The following is a 17958-nucleotide window of genomic DNA, read 5'->3' as shown; positions in this document are numbered from 1 at the left end:
CCCTCTGTCACCTTTATCTTACTAAGGCTCCCTCGGTGGGAAAGGTGGGGAGCCGACCTCAGTTTGAGCCGGGGCTTCCTCACTGGCCATCCTACAGTGTCCTCGGTATTGAGGATGGCAGGCGGCAGGGGGTGGCCAGGAGCTCTGGTCGGGGCACATCGCTTGGCTCTGTGAGGCTGGGAATGCTGGGGCCTCGGGAGGACAGGTCACGGGCACTGCTGTGGTCCGAGTGTGTCAAGATACAGGGCCTCCGTTCTCTCGCCGCAGCGGACCCTCGTTGGCTGAAAGCCGTAGACGTGATGCTTGTCACTTGGATAGAGCTGATGACAGCGGGCGAGTTGACGCTCAGCCTGGAGGACCATGGATCGCCTGTATTGTGTGTGGACGTGTACCTGCACCTCTCAGATGGCAGTGCTAGGCGTGCTGTGGCGTGAGTTCTTCTCTTTCCAGAGGGCGCAGTGCATTTGCACGGCCACTGGCCATGAGCAAACTTCTCAGCTTGCACTGGCGAAAGATGGGGGGGGGGGGGACTTTAAAGCTTTAATTTCCCTGCAGGAGGGACTGTTCTAGGAACAACTTACGAATTGCCAACCGGTTGCTGTTGCTTTCCAGTACCGCCTGAACTAGCACCTGGGCCGAGAGAAGAATGTACTGACTTAGCTTCATTCACTGGGCTTGGCTTTTACGGGGTGTATTTGTAGGAGAGCGTACCCTTTCGCTTACTGTTTTGCTTCAGGCGCAATCCTTGGCTTAGGATACGCTGCTTTTTTGGCTTCTGTCCTTCCTTCTCTTCCCCTCCTCTCCCTCCTTCCCCACCTTTTTTTTTTTTTTTTTTTTTTAAACGTTGCTAACGTGATTACCTACCTGTGATGAATCATCCGGTTTTATAGTCTAGCAAAGTCAGGATAAAAAATGTAAATGTTTTTGTCTAAACAGAGATGCAAAGTGTGACGACTGTAGTGAGTAATGACTCACGCTTCAAGTACCGTGTGTGGATGTAGATTTATTCCTAATACCAGATGCACCAGGACATGTTTTTTTCCCCCTTCAGCCCACAGAGATGTCAAGAAGCAGAAAACGGGGTTCACACATTTTTTTGTGTACAGGGGTGAAACCGGCCGGATCTCACCACATTCTCCGATTTGAGATGTTGACAGAATTGATGTCCCTCTCTGGGTCCGGCTGGCCATCTTCGGTTTCTCTTCTCATATTCCTCCTACCACCGTGGGGCTTGGACGTGTTTCTGAAATGAGCCTTAATAAAAATTTGAGATCTCCATTCAGCTCTCTGTGGTTTTCATCTCAGAGATTCTTCTCGGGGTGCCTGGCTGGCTCCGTCGGTTGAGTGACCGACTTCGGCTCAGGTCACGATCTCACGGTTCATGAGTTCAAGCCCCGCGTCGGTTCTGTGCTGACAGCTTGGAGCCTGGAGCCTGCTTCGGATTCTCTCTCTCTCTCTCTCTCTCTGCCCCTCCCCTACTCACACTCTCTCTCTCAAAAATAAACATTAAAGAACAATTACAAAAAAGGAAATTCTTCGCATTATTTAGAATAGAGAACACACTCTGGACCACTTTAAAGAGACAGTATTCCCTGCCCTTATTCCTCTGTGAATGCTGCTTTAAGTCACTGGTATGTGCCATCCATTTGGCATCTGCTGACACGAGGGGAGAACTGTGTCCAGTGATACCTTCACATCTAGAAGTGCAATGATGGCCACATTTGCTGTTTCTGTCTTTCAGAGAATGCTGGAAATTGATGTAACTAGATGACAGATGTCATGCTCCCTGAATTTACTCCTCCCAATCCCAGATCGCCTGGGACTAGCTACCTACAGAGACGTGCCTGGGATACATACCTGACATATGTACATTCATGGGTTGGTGGCCTTTGGGATTTGGTCAAGATGTGGACGGTTAGCGAGGTCCTCCTGGCCACCACCACTCTCTTTGTGACCACGACTCGTAATAAGTCTCGATGGCTGGTCGGGAGAGATGGGAAGCAAGCTCTCTCCTTTCCTTCTCGTCCTTTCCTTGCAAGAGTGGATCCTGTTGAACACACGTGCAAACATCTATGACGTGTCTGCTAGGTGCTGGGCAACAGGACATAAATGCTTTTCGTGACCTGTCATCGCAAACACCTGTGCCGTATGAGACCAAACAGAAACAAGAACAAAACCAGGGGTGTGGATGTTGTCCCTGACTTTTCTTAGCTAGTATCATTCCGTGATTTTGGGTCCTGTTACTTCGTCAAAGAATAAAACTAGGGACTCACAAATGAGTCTGCGTTGGTTTTATGTTGCAGAAAATACTGAAGGGGTGAAGTCACTTTTCTACCCATCAGGTTAATTCTTTCCAGCCTTGTTCCTGTGGTAGGTGGTATTTTCCCCGTAGTACCTGATGTGTTTAGATGAAGCTGTCGTGTGAAGGACACGTTATGTGCAAAAGAGGTGGCAGGTCAGTATTCTGAGACACAGCATTGTATTGGATTTCAGTTAAGTGTTTGTATTATTTATGAAGCCAAAATAACCCTTTCTTGACTGAGTTTTTACTCTAATGGGAAAAACGCTTTAGCTCGTTAATAGCAGCCAAACCTGTATGGTTGCACGAAACTGAATCGCTCATTCTCGGGTTAAACTCGCAGAGAGTCACCGTCTACTTTCTCGACCTTTTCACTGCTGAGTGCTCCCTTTGAAGTATTTCAGACCTCAGGAGGCATCTGCTCAGTCTGTCCTTTTCTTCTGCCTCCGTATTAGCCTGTTCCTGATATGGAGTGGCTTTATTCCATCACTGATCTCAGACTAGTGTTTCTTAGGTGTAAATGAAGACAGCTAACATTTTGGTAGGCATGTCTCAGAATAAGCAGAATCCTTTCTTCCTATCCATCAGATTTTTATGTGCATTTCCAAAGAAGATAGTGGTTGTTAGAATAACCATCTCTTTTCTCTTGAATGCTTTTATTGTTGGAAATCATTTTTTGTTCAGCCCAGTTTACATTTGTCACTAAAAGGTAGTGAATCGCTAAGAAGTAACCTAAAGCCACGTGATTTTTAAGAGCTGAGCTCCTGAGCATGAATTAAAACTACAATGTATCATGTCAGGTTTATGTATGACCTCACATTTTGTCACAAAAATCTCTCAAAGGATACAACAAAATCCACACTAGCTTTGGCAAATGAATATTACATATTAGTTTCAGAAATGGGGGAAGATAAATAGGCTACAGTCTAGAAAAATAATTCACATGCCTTAACTATTCCCAGTGTATCCCGTGTGATAGTAAAATGCATAATACAAACGTAAAACTCAAGTTGGTAAGACTATATATATAATGAATTAAAAAAAATTTTTTTAACTTTTACTTCTTTTTGAGAGAGAGAGACAGAGCATGAATGAAGGAGGAGCAGAGAGAGGGGGAGACACAGAATCCAAAGCAGACTCCAGGCTCTGATCTGTCAGCACAGAGCCCGATGCGGGGCTTGAACCCACGAGCTGTGAGATCATGACCTGAGCTGAAGTCGGATGCTTAACCGACTGATCCACTAAGGTGCCCCTATAATGAATTTTTAATTAATCCCTGGCACTTCAGAAGATTACTCTTTTTTAAAAAAATAATTTAGAGAGAGAGAGAGAGAGGAAGAAAAGAAAGAGAATGCTGTCCATGCTGTCAGCACAGAGCCCAGCTCGGGGCTCAATCTCATGAACTGTGAGATCATGACCTGAGCCGAGATCAAGAGTCAGGTGCTTAAGCCACTGAGCCACCCAGGTGCCCCCAGAAGATTACTCTTAATCAGGTGGTTTGCAGAGATAAGTTTATAAGGTTGGTGTGGTAGATAGGAAAATCACACCCCCCGCCAATATCCTGTCCTAATCTGTGGAACCTGTGAATGTTCCCGTACAGGCCACAGGGATTTAGCAGGTGTGATTCAATTAGGGATCTCGCGATGGGAAGATTATCCTGGATTATTTGGGTGGGTCCAACATTATTACAGGGTTCTGAGAAGAGGGAGGCAGGAAGCGGGGGAGATGCTACGCCACTGGCTTTGAAGCTGGAGGAAGGACGCCACCCAACAGATGGGTGCTCAGAATTTTAAGAAAGAATACAGCCTGGCCAACCCAGTTTAGACTTCCAAACTCCAGAACCTCGTGATAAGTTTTAAACTTTAAAGACAACAAAGGGCACAGGGTGTGGCAAGGGTATCTGAAATAAAATTTATAAATCTAATCAGTTTGCCTTTGCAAAGGGAAGCCTTGGCTTCAACTACGAGACTTGGATTACGTAAGCCAGAGTTGGGCACTGCATATTTCTAGAATTTGGTCTTCAAATGGAATCCTATAAATACTCCCAAGTATGTACCACATACTTCCTCCGCGGCTGCCTCCGTGGGACCGTGCAGCGCTCTTCCAACAAAGCTGATCCAGACCTTACAGGACGGCCACCCTCTGCGTGTCGGAAAAGCGCAACATTTTACTGGGCCCTTGTCTGAAATCACTCTGTAGCCAAAAAGTGCCACACAAAATAAAAAAGCGTTATTTTTCATAATTTTAGCTGACCGCAGGTACCACTGACACCTCCTTCTCACTGAAGGGAGACAAATGCCCCCGAGGCACGCCGTAGTGCCTCCCCCTTAGCCTGGTATCTGGAGATCAAGGACTAACAGTGTTCCATCTGCAAGGGGGATTTGCTTTGCTTCTGCGAGGCTTTGGGAAGTATTAACCAGCCACCGCCAAACAGTGCTCCCGGCTGCGGAGAGGTTCCAGGCAAAGGAGATCAACCAGAGAACGAGATGGCATACAATAGGCTTGTTATGAACTACTCATTGCGTGGCTCAACCTGGCTCAGGCAAGAGGAATCAGCAAGTGATAAGGCTGTCAGCTGGTGATACGGGAAGGTAGACTTATGGTTGACCTTGAACTCTGGACATTGCACGCAGGAGGGACAGCATGAGCCCCGAGAAAACTGGGTTTCCCTTGAATTGTTCTACTGGTTTCCCTTTTTTCATGCAGAAGTCTGCATCTTCAAATAAATTATTGTGACAAGTTGGACTTCTACACTGTTGTCACAGGAAGATGGTAAAGGTCACGGCCCCCTGCGATCCTGAAAATTGTTTTGTGTTTTTCATTGACCTTCACAGTGTTGGATTTATGGGAAGGGGGAATAAAAACTGGATTTGACAGTCTATTCCTTCAACAGAAGGGACATGCCTTTGAGTTTATGACATTAAACAATGCCCTATTTCAAATACTTTCCACGGGAGAAAGAGTGCCCTTCGCTGTTTGACTACCAGTCTGGGAAATCTCTCCTTGGACTTGTTTTGTTAGGGATTAAGTCACGTGCAACTCTCTTCTCCCTCTTTTGCCATTGTACTCAAGATAATCCTGCTTCCTCCCTATGTGATTTTTTTTTTTTTTTTTTTTTTTTTGTAAATCAGAAATTAACACTTCTAGTTCACGGTTCCTATGAGAGTAGTTTCTTTACAGCACCTTGTGGAAGGTAACGAGATTTAAAACTTAAAGTCTTGGGACTACATAGTTCTCAGTTCTCATTTCCCTGAGCAGCTTTGCTTCTTGGCAAACGGAATATACATTGGTGTTTTATTATTCTAACCATGGTAATGGTATTTGGGAGTAGTATTGACTCTTATGCTGGTTCCTCTATCATCGGGAACCTGCTTCAGAAAAGAAAATATGGAGATCCTTGACTATAAAATTAAGTAACTATAAAATTACTTGGACTAGAGATGCACATTCCAGAAGAGTACTGAGTGAGCTCTCTGGCAAGTTTGGAACATGTCTTCTGTGACCTAGACGCTAGAGGGCAACAGCTCGTGCCCCCTTTCAATCTGTGGGGGTGTGTTCAGAAAGCCTTTCTCCTAACAAATATCTAATTAGGAGTCCTCCACCCCCAAGGAGCTGGAATGGAGGCCTGTCCCACCATCGGCTGTGGGAGGAGAGCCCCAAGTGAAAGCTGTCCAGTCATACTTGTGATTTTAGTCTATTTTTGTCTAGCCTGTTTGTTCAAAACCTTACTAAAATTGGGATAGACTAATGGCCCTCTCTTAAAATTGGATTGATTTTAGCTTGAATATATGTTTTCTTTTCTTTCTCAACTTCTGGATGGCTCCTATTCCAACTGGTATGATTCAAGTATTCCAGTGCAGTCAAGGATCCAAACTATGTCCCTTAGGTAGATAAATAAATAGAGAGTGGAATTCTTTAGAGCTGCCAGACTGACCTTTTCCATCAGCGCTAAACCCTGAAAAAGAGTACAGAGATTTAAAGCCTTGAGTTAAAAGGGGAAGAGATTGAGCTATTTGCGTTAAGGAATCCAGAACACTCTATCTTGTCGGGTTCTTCATTCTTACGTATGAATTCATTTTCCTTCTGCTCAGCCGGCACGCTTATTAGCATTGAACACAAGACCCCTGGGGACCCCAGGAAACCACACCCACAAGATCCCAGGTTCCCAGAAGCAGGGTCCCTCTGCCCCATTTCTGAACCAAGCTCTCAGGCCTTGGCAGTGGCCGGAGCTGTCCCCAGGGCTGGGAGCCTCGGGGTCTTTTGGCTCATCATCTCCATGACAGCCTGCTTCACGGCATGCTTCTCCTGCAGAACTCGCTGGGGTTTCTCCATTTGGTTGGTGAGGAAGCCTGTCTTCCTCTCGAAAAAGCCCTTGGCTTCCTCGGCTGTCTGCTCCCCGTCGATGAGCACGTGTTCCGCATCTTGTAGCTTCCTGGGGACACATGTAGAGCTTGTCGGTGGGGCGAGTCATTTTTACCTCTCTTGCTTGCGTTGGACGCGTTCAGATAGTCCTGGGCTTCCACATGGTTGGTCTGTACCACCTTGAGCTGGGTGGCGGGCACGGGCAAGGTCTCCGCTTCCTGGTCCGCTGGGTTCCTGAACATTTCTAGCTGTGGTGGGTTTCTCTTGGTGATGATCACTGACTGTGAATTTTTAATAAGGAAGTGAACCCCAGATGACAGAACTGATTTTCTTTTATGGGGTGGCTGTTGAGATCTCTTCTGTTACTTAAATCAGGTTAAATAAGAAAGAATTTTGTTTTGGTAAGTCTGGCCTCTGGGTCTCTGGTATATTCACGATTTCTACTTAAAACCTATTTGTCGGGGCGCCTGGGTGGCGCAGTCGGTTGGGCGTCCGACTTCAGCCAGGTCACGATCTCGCGGTCCGTGAGTTCGAGCCCCGCGTCAGGCTCTGGGCTGATGGCTCGGAGCCTGGAGCCTGTTTCCAATTCTGTGTCTCCCTCTCTCTCTGCCCCTCCCCCGTTCATGCTCTGTCTCTCTCTGTCCCAAAAATAAATAAAAAACGTTGAAAAAAAAAAATTTAAAAAAAAAAACAAACCTATTTGTCTTTCTCAGGGATCCTGGTGACACCACCCTCTACTCTAAGAGATTGAAAAGATGAGACAAAAGGAAAGTATCTTTCATAATACAATTAAAGCAACTTTCATTTTTGTTGGCACGTAGGATATGGGTTTTAGGTAAAATACAAGTGGATGATGGGCATTAAGGAGGTCACTTGTTGGGATGAGCACTGGGTGTTATATATAAGTGATGAATCACTAAATTCTCCTGAAACCATTATTACACAATATGTTAACTAACTTGGATTTTTTTTTAATGTTTATCTTAGTTTTGAGAGAGAGAGACAGAGAGAGAAAGAGAGGGAGAGAGAGAGATTGACAGAGCGTGAGTGACAGAGGGGCAGAGGGAGAGGGAGACACGGAATCCAAAGCAGGCTCCAGGCTCTGAGCCATCAGCACGGAGCCCGATGTGGGGTTCGAACTCACGATCTGTAAGATCGTGACCTGAGCCGAAGTTGGACACTTAACTGATGGAGCCACCCAGGTGCCCCTAACTTGGATTTAATTAAAAAAAAAAAGAAAAAATATATAATTCGTATATGTATATATGTAAATTGATAAATATATAAATTTATATATGTAAGATCTACATATATATAATTTATATATGTATAATTTATATGTAAATTTATACATATATAAATTATATATATATATAATTTATATATGTATAATTTATATGTAAATTTATACATATATAAATTATATATATATATATATATATATATATATGTATATGTATATGTATAAGACTGCATCTTACTCCTTCTGGGAATTTATTTTTTTTAACCAAGTATGTACTCCATGTACATCTGTTAGCAGTGATGTTAGTGATCATCACTTGGGCTGGAGACCTGGAGAAACGCAGCCTTACATTGTGTGGTATCTTGGCTAGCAAACGCCCCCAGGCCCATTGGCATTGGTGTTGCTCTGGTTTTGCTGATGCACATTTGTATTTTAGATAAACAGATTGGGTCATGAATTTCCAAGTGAATTTCCTTTTCCATTTTCTTTCTTAAGATGCACGCACGCATTAAAATTTTTGCACTTCAGATAAAAATCAAGATCAGCTCTGATGGTCTCTTTGGCTCCCTCTTCGTTTCCCATAGGAATGGTAAAAATTTAATTATTCATGCATGAAAATGGCATTTGAGACCTTGAAAATGGAGACTGTTTGGAAGGGAAAGTCACTTGTGGCATAAGAGCTCTGAACACAGAAGAAGGGTGAGTGGTGTAACCTTGACCATAGGAGAAGTCCAGGAGACCTGGAACGGACCCTGCTCACTAGTCAGCAGGGCCCGAGATAGCCTCTCCCTCCTGCACATCGCCGCCCCTGAGTCACATGCCCTGTGCCGCACGACACGTGATGCAGAAGGGATCCGACGGCCACCAGGGTTCCTTGCCTGCATGGACTCTGAGTCCCGTTACCCATCTGATAAATGAGAAAATAGTGTGGGTGTTAAGGAACAAAGAACTCAGAATATGCAATACCAAAATATAAAGACCGTATTTAGGTTAACTCAGCCCAGCTGGTCCACAGACATTGCCGTTCTCTCCACATTCCAGAACCACAGATGGCCAGTCAGCCTCAATGGCTTCCTCTCCAGCCCTGTGCCATCGGTTACGGGATGAATCCAAGGACAGGGGCATAACGTGTAAGGACAAATGATAAGTTAATACTCCTGCTCTGTTTCACATCCCCTGTGGTGGATCAATAGGATCTTTTGTTCTGATAAACATTGTGTTTTGAAACATATTTAGGTATTTATTGGGGGGAGCAGTGAAAGAAAGAAGAGGTGAGTATTTAGTGCCACTCACTATTCTGAGTATTTATTTAATTCTTCCCAAAATACTATAAAGTAAGTGCTCTTATTTTTTCTGTTTTACAAATATGGAAACTGAGGCAGAGAGGATTTTTTTTTGTAACTTTCCCCAGGTGAAGCAGCCAATTAGAAGCAGAGCTGGCCTCAGAGCCCAGCCCCTAATCTCAAGTGCAATCCGCTTCTGCCCCGTCTCAGCCTCAGTTCCTGGGGTTAGGGTAGCTGCACATCCATACTTTCCTCCCCGGGCTTCCCACCTGCCCTCGCTAGCAGCTTAGGTGAGAAATGGGGTAGTTTCCATTTTTCTTGGGTCCCCATTGGGATCAAGTTTGGAGCTTTTTCAAGGAATGCTTTCTGAAAAAAACCAGGGGCAGGGGGAGGATATGAAATGAGGAAAAGGAAAACGGAAAAGCAGAGAAGGAAATAGATGAGGTTGAGGAGAATGAATTTCTTCTGACATCCTGACATTCTGCACTGAGCGAGCATCTCCTGCACACGCCTGGGCTTTCAAGGAGTTTCCCCGATCGATCTAGAATGTAAGTAGGCAGTTGCTGGGTGAACAGAAGCCACAGCAAGAAAGGCGTTGTGTACCTGGAATTCTTGGGGTTTTTGAGTCAGCCACTGATTCTTATCTTTTTGTGTGTAGGGACTCTTTGGTGTCCCTCTGAAGTTATCCCGGCCCCTGAGGACAGAAGATAGTTCCTCACGTGGCCCTGCCCCACCTCTTCCCTCCCTGCTGCACTGATCTCTTGGTCACCCCTTCCATCCCATCCATCCAGACCCCATAGTGTCCCCTTCCCCCAGAACCCATTCTCTGTCCTGCCTGGTCTGTCCAAAGGGGACTGTCCCCATGGCTTATGTCTGCCACCGCCCCTCCTAAGCCGACAGAAGGCTCTCCTGGGGGCTGCTAACTCATTGCTGCATGACGGTGCTTCCTTTCAGGGTCCAGAAGCTTCTCTTTTGGTGTCTGGCCGATTGCCTAATGGCCTGTTGTCTGCGGTTCAGCTCTCTCCCTTTCGGCTCACTGGCGTGACTTCCGGGTCCGTGGCTCAGTGAATAAGCAAGTTCAGACGCTTGGCTCTGTCCCCTTTGTTCTTGTAGACTCATCCCCTTATTGCCTCCAGGAAAATTACCTGCCAGCTTCGACTTAAACAAATAGGACCTCCCAAACAAAACTCTGTATCTTTAGGGTTGATGCAACAATACGTGGTCCCAACATTAGCAAGGGGAGCTGTCTCATTTCTATTTTTTTCTCCTTTTGGCTCATCAATTACATATTTATTGAGCACTTACTAGGCTCTGTAGAGGTTGAAGACAAACATACGGACACAGCATGCAAGAGAATTCCTGCTCCTATAATGTTTTCAGTCTTGGTTAAAGCACATATACACAGGGGGCCTGAATGGCTCAGTCGGTTAAGCCTCCGACTTTGGCTCAGGTCATGATCTCGTGGTCCATGAGTTCAAGCCCCGTGTCAGGCTGTGTGCTGACATCTCAGGGCCTGGAGCCTGTTTCGGATTCTGTGACTCCCTCTCTCTCTGCCCCTCCCCTGGTCACAGTCTGTGTCTCTATCAAAAATAAACATTAAAAATTAAAGCACATCTGCACAGAAGGGGCTAATTAATAGTGTAAGGTAAGTGCCGAATGGGCCTCCAGACTGGTTTATAAATACCACAGACCTTTATTTGTACAGAAGCAAAAGCAGTGCCCCATCGTTAATAGAGGAGTTACTGTCCTACACACCCAGGAAGCTCTTAAAGAATTCTACAAGAGGCACTTTTCATGTGTTTTTCACTACTTCTGTTTTTTTCACTTCGTTAGTAGCCTCGGGCTGTGGTGAGCCCCCAGAGATAGGATTGAGGCAGGTTGGTGGGGAACAGGACAGCAGGTGGGGAGAATACCCAGAGAGGACACAGAACAGGAGCGGGAATAGATCAGTGTACCCAGAGTCGAGGGTTCGTTTAGGGCCGAAGGTGGTGCTTTCTCGCCTGAGAAACACCCAGAAAGGTCAAAAACAGATTTCTGTCCCCAAACCCCACCCTGCGTGCACACACATACACACACATACACACACACCAACAGTCCTTCCTCTGTCAGTGTGTCTTCCTTCCAGATACAAATACAAGTATGTGCACTGCTCATTTAGGAAAGTAGTTTCCACACCCAGGGCATTGACCTGACCTCCACACAACCAGGCAGACTCTGGCCTGGGCCTCGGGGCCTGAAGCGAGTGATGTGAGGAGACAGGGGACAGCGGAGAGCCCAGTCGGGTGTTGGTGCTGGGGTGCCCTTACTGCTCCCGTGTGGCTCTTGGCTGTGGGCCTCGTTTTGGCCCGCAGCTTGCTTGGGTTCCTTCCGGGCCTGGTGTACCGTTCTCCCTGTCAGTCCGTGAGCACCCATCGGCACGCCGGCCCCGTTGACCTCTGTGTTGTTTGCAACCAGGAGCTCTGGTCTGGTTGTCCGTCTGTGGTCACCCGGGCCTTTCGTGGCCTACATCATCCCGGCGAAGATCCTCCGTGGGTTCCCTTGTGGCTGTAACGTGACCTTTAGTGCCCGTGCTCCTTGTCACTTCTCACCTGGACCCGGACAGGGCGCCCTATCTCCAGCCCATCTCCCACCCTTGTTGCTTGCAGTAGGACCTGGAGGGGCCACAGTGACCTCTCATCCCTGGCAGGTGCCTGCTTGAGGCTTGGCCCGTGGGGATTTGTGTCCGTCTTGCATTACATCTGGTGCTTGGAACTCCCCTCGCCGGCGGTCTCCAGCTGTGCAGGCCCTACAAGGGGTGGGGGTGGGGGGGTTTGCATCATGCTCTGGGCCATTTTCTTCTGTTCCACCAAACTGCATACCTTTTCCCCGCTGCCCCGAGTCTTCCTAGGTGATTGGCGGGATAATTCTGGCTCATAAGTACCTTCGAGGGTCCTCCTTCGTCTGCTCGTTGTTCCTGCCTTGGTTCGAGCATGCCTGGTTTCTCACTGGGGCTCCTGTGACGGCCTTTTCATTCAGGCTCCTCCGGTGAGGTCTCTTCCCTCCGCCACCCCCTCCTGCCTGCCCCTGGGTCCCCCCCAAAACTGCCCTGTTCACACACCCCACTGCTTTCCCCAACCTAGAAGGCAGCCAGTGCTTTCTCCCTTCGGCCTCCTCTTCCTCTGCTCCTTCCAGGTGATGTTCTAGGGCCGTGAGTTTGCCAACATTGTTGTTTACGTGTGCTGTGCCTTTCACAGCTTCGTGGCTTTGCAGGTGCTGTTGCCTTTCCCTCCTTTCTTTGCCAGGCAAATTCTGCTGGTTTGTCAGCCGTCTTTCTCCTCTCACACTTCAGGATGCCGTGCACAACTTGATTGCATGTTTAACCACAGACGGTTCTTCGGTTGTCTGTGAATGCACCTCTTTCTCTGCTGAGACCCCAGCATCTTGGAGGGTGGGGACGGCGTCTCCTCTAGCGTTAGCCCCGAGTTTCTAAGCACAGCGCTGGCGCACGGCAGGCCCTGTATACATGCTTACTGCTGTAGGATGGATTCTCAAGCAGACTAACCTGTGCCCTGATGGTAACGACTGTCAAGATCTCACCACATTCTCTCCTCTGTGGAGGCCCCGTCAGAAGTGTCACAATATGCTGAGAGTTTCGGGCACCCTGGCCAACTGGGGGGAAATGGTGCAGAAGGGCCTTCTGGAACCTTCCAAGTAAGATGTCAGAGAAAGGTTGCTGCTCCCTCCATGTGGGTCATCCCTTCTCGCGCGAGAAGGTTGCCAGTCTGGCGCACATGGCTGGGGGGAGTGGAGCGGAACCCCGCGCTAGCTCAGGGGCTTGGGGAAGGCTCTGGGGTTTATTAGGCACCTGCTATGCTCTAGACTTTAGATGACTGAGTCCTCATGGAGCTTAGATTCTGGTGGGGGAGACATAATGAAAGATAAACATATTACGTGAATTGCACGGTATGTTAGAAGGTACCAGGGCGCCTGGGTGGCTCAGTCGGTTAAGCATCCGACTTTGGCTCAGGTCATGATCTCACGGTTCGTGAGTTCGAGCCCCGCATCGGGCTCTGTGCTGACAGCTCAGAGCCCGGAGCTTGCTTTGGATTCTGTGTCTCCTTCTCTCTCTGCCCCTCCCCCGCTTGTGCTCTGTCTCTCTCTATCAAAAAAATAAATAAAATGTTTAAAAAAATTAAAAAAAAAAAGTACTGTGGGGAAAAAATGAGAAGTAGACCAGGATAAGGGGGCTGAAGGAGGGAACGAGTAGGATTTTAAATAGGCGACAGTCAGGATGGGGCTGCTTTAGATGGTGCCACTTGGGCAGACTTGGGAGAGGTGAGGCTGTTCATCCCGGGTCGTCCCGGCAGAAGGGGCAGCCACGCACGGAGACCCAGTTCGGGGGGTGTGCCCGGGGAGTCTGAGGAGGAGCAGGAGAGCAGGGCAGAGGACCCGGCTTCTGGCTGGCAGCGATCAGGGAATCCCTGTGGGGCTCTGAGCAGAGGGATGACTCCTCTGGCTGCCGTGTTGAGAACAGAGCAGGGGAGGTGAGAGGGTGAGGATCAGCAGCTGCCCCAGAGCCGCTCCCGCTGTGCCCCGGGGTCCTGCCGGGCTTGTCCCTGGTGGCAGCAGGTGGAAATGATGCCGAGGGGCAGGACTCGGTGCACTGGGAATCTGGAGGCGGCGCAGGATTTCCTGGTGGTTCCCATGGGGGCTGTGAGGGGAGACGAGGGCTCAGGGTCTCTGAGGTTCTGGCGGGCGGGTGGAGCAGGTGTGGCCAGGAGGTTGGTTCTGGATACGTGGACGTTTTCCACCCCTGCCGGGGAGTCACGTGGAGCAGCTGGGAGGTGGTTAGTTCGGGGGTCCAGGAGAGAGGTCTGCAGATACAGACTTGCCCTTGGGGACAAGGATTTCTCAGCATGGGGTATGTAAGGCGTCCCTTCCCCAAATGTGTGGAGGTGAAATCGGAGTAAGACATCTGAGAATATGTGGGAAAAATAGGGCTGGAGGACTCACGTCAGGAGTGAACCAGAGGAGTCTCATGAACATTCTTATGTTTCTTTATATTATTAAAGTTGTTTTTAATTTTTATATTTTTTATTAAGAAAACAAGTGTTTTTAAACGTTTGTTCAGTTTTGAGAGACAGAGCACGAGTGGGGAAGAGGCAGAGAGAGAGGGAGACACAGAATCGGAAGCAGGTTCCAGGCTCCGAGCTGTCAGCACAGAGCCCGACGCGGGGCTCGAACTCACGAACCGCGAGATCATGACCTGAGCCGAAGTCGGATGCTTAACCGACTGAGCCACCCAGGCGCTCCTATTAAAATATTTTTTAATGTTTGTTTATTTTTGAGACAGAGCGCACATGCGTGAATGGGAGGGGGCACATTATGGAATGATATCAGAATGTCAGTGTCAAGGGACCCGACCACACAGTGCTCTGTCCTTCTTAACTTAGAGGTCATGGGTGCTGTGCTATAAATGCCCCGTTATGATTCCTTGCTTATTAGAAAGCATTCCCTGCAATTGTAGTTTATCTGAGATGCTTATAAACTCACCTTGCCCTGTTACAGGTGATACGTGCCTCGTTCTGATTTCTGGCTCAGAGCTCGTGGCTTCCCTCCCTGATGTCCTGTTCCTGAGGCACAATCAGTCTCTGTTATGGTTGTAGAGATGCAGAGGGGAGTGGGGCTTGGGGTGGAAGACACTTCAGTCTGAACTTGACTGTCCTTAGCCTTTTCTTGTGTCCCTGGAGCCATCCCTGGAAAACCTCTCCTCCTCTGCTAGGCTGCTTTACCTCCTGGCAAAAAGGTTCGAGCCCAGAGCTCCCAGTTTCTCTCATTTCCCCCGTGGGAGTGTTTCAGACTGACCTGCTGGATGGTGCTATAAACCTCAGTGCAGCTGGCTTATACATACCCAAATTTTGCATAAGCGGGACACCTAACACTACACTAATCATCAGGTTCGGATTAGGATTACTCACTTAGGTGAGCAGCACCCCTGGGGAGGACCTGGGAATCTGCATCATAAGACCACACCCAGGGGAGGTATTCCAAGGGCCCAGTGTCCCCTAGTCCTCTTTCCCGCCCAGGTTCTGAGCAAACTGAGAAGAAAAACAATGACTAGGACAAAAGGGAGGTCAAAATGTCATTTCTTCCCTAATAGAGGCTTGGCTGGAGGATGTTGGGTTAAGTCAGCCCGCCTAGAGGCTTGCTGATTGAATTCTTGGAATGAGGCTTCTTTGCCTGGAGGCCCCAGCAGACCCTCCCTTGGGGCAGAGGCCTGGAGCCCCACAGAACCTCACAGGCTTCAGAAGTTCACTTCCAACGAGAGAAGGGGTCCCGGCTGGGCTGAGCTGAGCAGGGTGGGCGATTCTCCCAGATCTGTCAGTCTGAGAAGTTACTTCTTCCAGCAGGAACATAGGTAGAGGAGAGACCGAGAGTCCAGGAGTGTGCTCGGGGTGGGGTGGGGGGAAGTCCCTCCTCTTGGCAGTCAGGAGTGAGAAAAGCCTTCTCCCTCCAAACGCCCCAGGTGATTTGCAGAATCTGGGAAGCCTGTCCTAGGATTCCTACAGTATTGTCTCCGGTCTCTGATTTTTCTCTGGAATGCTTCGCTTTTATGCTTTCAGGATCTCTGAGCTAACTCAGTTTCTGTGTTTTGGGGTGCTGGCTCCCAAGTGCAGCTACGGTGTGCGCCCCATGGTGGTTAGATGGGGACCTGCCTCACTGGGTCATCCATCACCAGTGGCCATGCTGGTGATGCTGTTGTTTCACACAGACCTGAGCAAACGGGTTTAATTTTGAAATCACCAAAAAGTTTTTGGTTTGTGAGTACTTGCCCGTATGTATGGAACAGAATAATCAGGGGAAAACCTAACTCTCTTTCTCTATAAACTATATATATATACATATATATATATACATATATATATATACATATATATATATACATACATACATATATGTATATATATATATGTATATATATATGTATATATATATATGTATATATATATATGTATATATATGTATGTATGTATATATACTTGCATTTTAAAATAATCATAGATTCACAGGGGTTGCAAAAATGTGCAGGGAAGTGCCACATGCCCCTCTATTTTTTTAAAATTTTTAAAAAGGAAAAATATTTTTTTTTAAGCTGGCAAAAAATACATGCAGTGAAATTCAAAAGAACATGCAGTAAAATTCAGGCATGGTTTCACTCAGAAACTGGACTTGAAGACATTTTGTTTTGCATTGATTTTTGTCTGCGATGTTAACTGTATGTTTTGGAAAAATCTGCAAGCAGCATCTGATACCTGTGCTTCACACCCCCTGAACGACCAACACGCCTGTGGATTCTCCAGAAGGGCCTTTGTGGTGGGCCCGGTCGGGGGGGCAGCAGACAGGATCTCCTGCCTGCAGCAGGGGTGAAACTCATTTAAAAACTGTGCACAAGAGGGGTGCCTGGGTGGCTCAGGTGGTTAAGCACCTGACTCTTGATTTTGGCTCAGGTCATGATCTATCTCAAGGTTTGTGGGTTCAAGCCCCCTGTTGGGCTCTGCACTGACAGTGTGGAGCCTGCTTGGGATTCTCTCTCTCTCTCTGCTCCTCTCCCATGCTCTCTCCCAAAAAAAGAAACCAACAACAACAACAACAAAATGTGCTAGGGCAGGTGGGGGAATAGGGAAAGCTAGATGATTGCTAGCCTACCACCGTTTTTTGGGGAAGGTTACCTCCCGGAGGACTTTTGCTTTAAATGTCATCATGGCGTTCAGCGACCTTTATGGGGCATATAACCCAGCTTTGAGCTCCAGGGGAATTGCACAATATTACAGGTTCCAGAGTTTGGCTGTAAGATACACACATGGTCAGCTGCACTCCTTTGCTAAGCTAAGAAAGTCTGGTCCTCCTGCTGTGCCCTCCATGGGTAGGAATGTTGGAGACCCTGTATCCTGTATTCATTTTCCTTCTAGAGATGGAGAGCCCTAGAACTAAGTGTCCTGTGCTCGCTAGTGCTTCTCAAACTTAAGCACACATTGGAATCTTCTGGAGGGCTTGTTAAAATGTCTGGGGTACATTTCTAGCAAGTTCCCAGGTGATGCTGCTGCTGGTCTGGGGACCCACTTTGAGAAGCGCTGCTGTAGACAAAGCCTGCAAATTCAGCGCACCCCAGGCACACACCTTCTACCTTGTGTCACTCTGGGTCTTTGCTGCCCTTCCTTCCTCCCTTCCGTGTGGTGCTCAGGAACCTCCTGGTATGTGCAATCTAACTTTCTGTTTTGATTAATTTGAACTGAGATTCAGTGTCCGCACATCTTTACGTTACTGCTGCTGGGCCATCGGCTCTGATGCTCTGTTTGTTATGTGGTCTCTCCCACAACCTCCTGGGGGAACTCTTGTGAGTCTCCCTTCATTGAGACTAGAGTTGGGTGGCTTTATCGAGGTCCAACGAGATCGCGGGTCTCAAATTCACAGCCTCTGTGAACAGTGCTGGGCCCGCTGTTCTCCCTGTAGCTATCATTAAAGAGCACCATTCAACCAAGTATATTTGAAGGTCTAATTGGCTTTATTAACTGATTCATGAGTCGAGCAGCATCCCATTTTGCAAGTAAAGGGGAGCTCCGAGGAGTTGTAAGTTGTACAGAATGGAGGGTTTTGTAAGAAGGAGGGTGGGGAAAGAAAGTATTTGCAAAAGAAAAGACTTGTTCCAGGCCAAGTAGCTTTCCCTTAGCAGGAAGGGCAAGGGGTGTTATCATGCAGATGACCTCATCATCTTCTAGGGGATGGACAGGGAC

The 17958-nt window shown here is 47.8% G+C and overlaps 2 protein-coding genes across 2 annotated transcripts in view; one reads left to right on the top strand and one right to left on the bottom strand.

Annotated features, from left to right (window-relative positions):
* The window catches only part of RYR2 (ryanodine receptor 2), a 765551-nt gene that overhangs the window by 33850 nt on the left and 713743 nt on the right, over positions 1-17958 (top strand). The window lies entirely within an intron of this gene.
* Positions 6380-11599, bottom strand: LOC122202635 (prefoldin subunit 5-like). Its single transcript, XM_042909079.1, is given in 3 exon segments — positions 6380-6768; positions 6771-6942; positions 11381-11599. Coding segments are annotated over 3 exon segments (654 nt in total). The 3' UTR covers positions 6380-6505.

Source organism: Panthera leo, chromosome D2 (assembly GCF_018350215.1).
Source record: "Panthera leo isolate Ple1 chromosome D2, P.leo_Ple1_pat1.1, whole genome shotgun sequence".
NCBI classification, from domain to species: Eukaryota; Metazoa; Chordata; class Mammalia; order Carnivora; family Felidae; genus Panthera; species Panthera leo.
The sequence above is the reverse complement of the archived record's forward strand: the minus strand, read 5'-3'. Positions and strand labels throughout refer to the sequence as shown.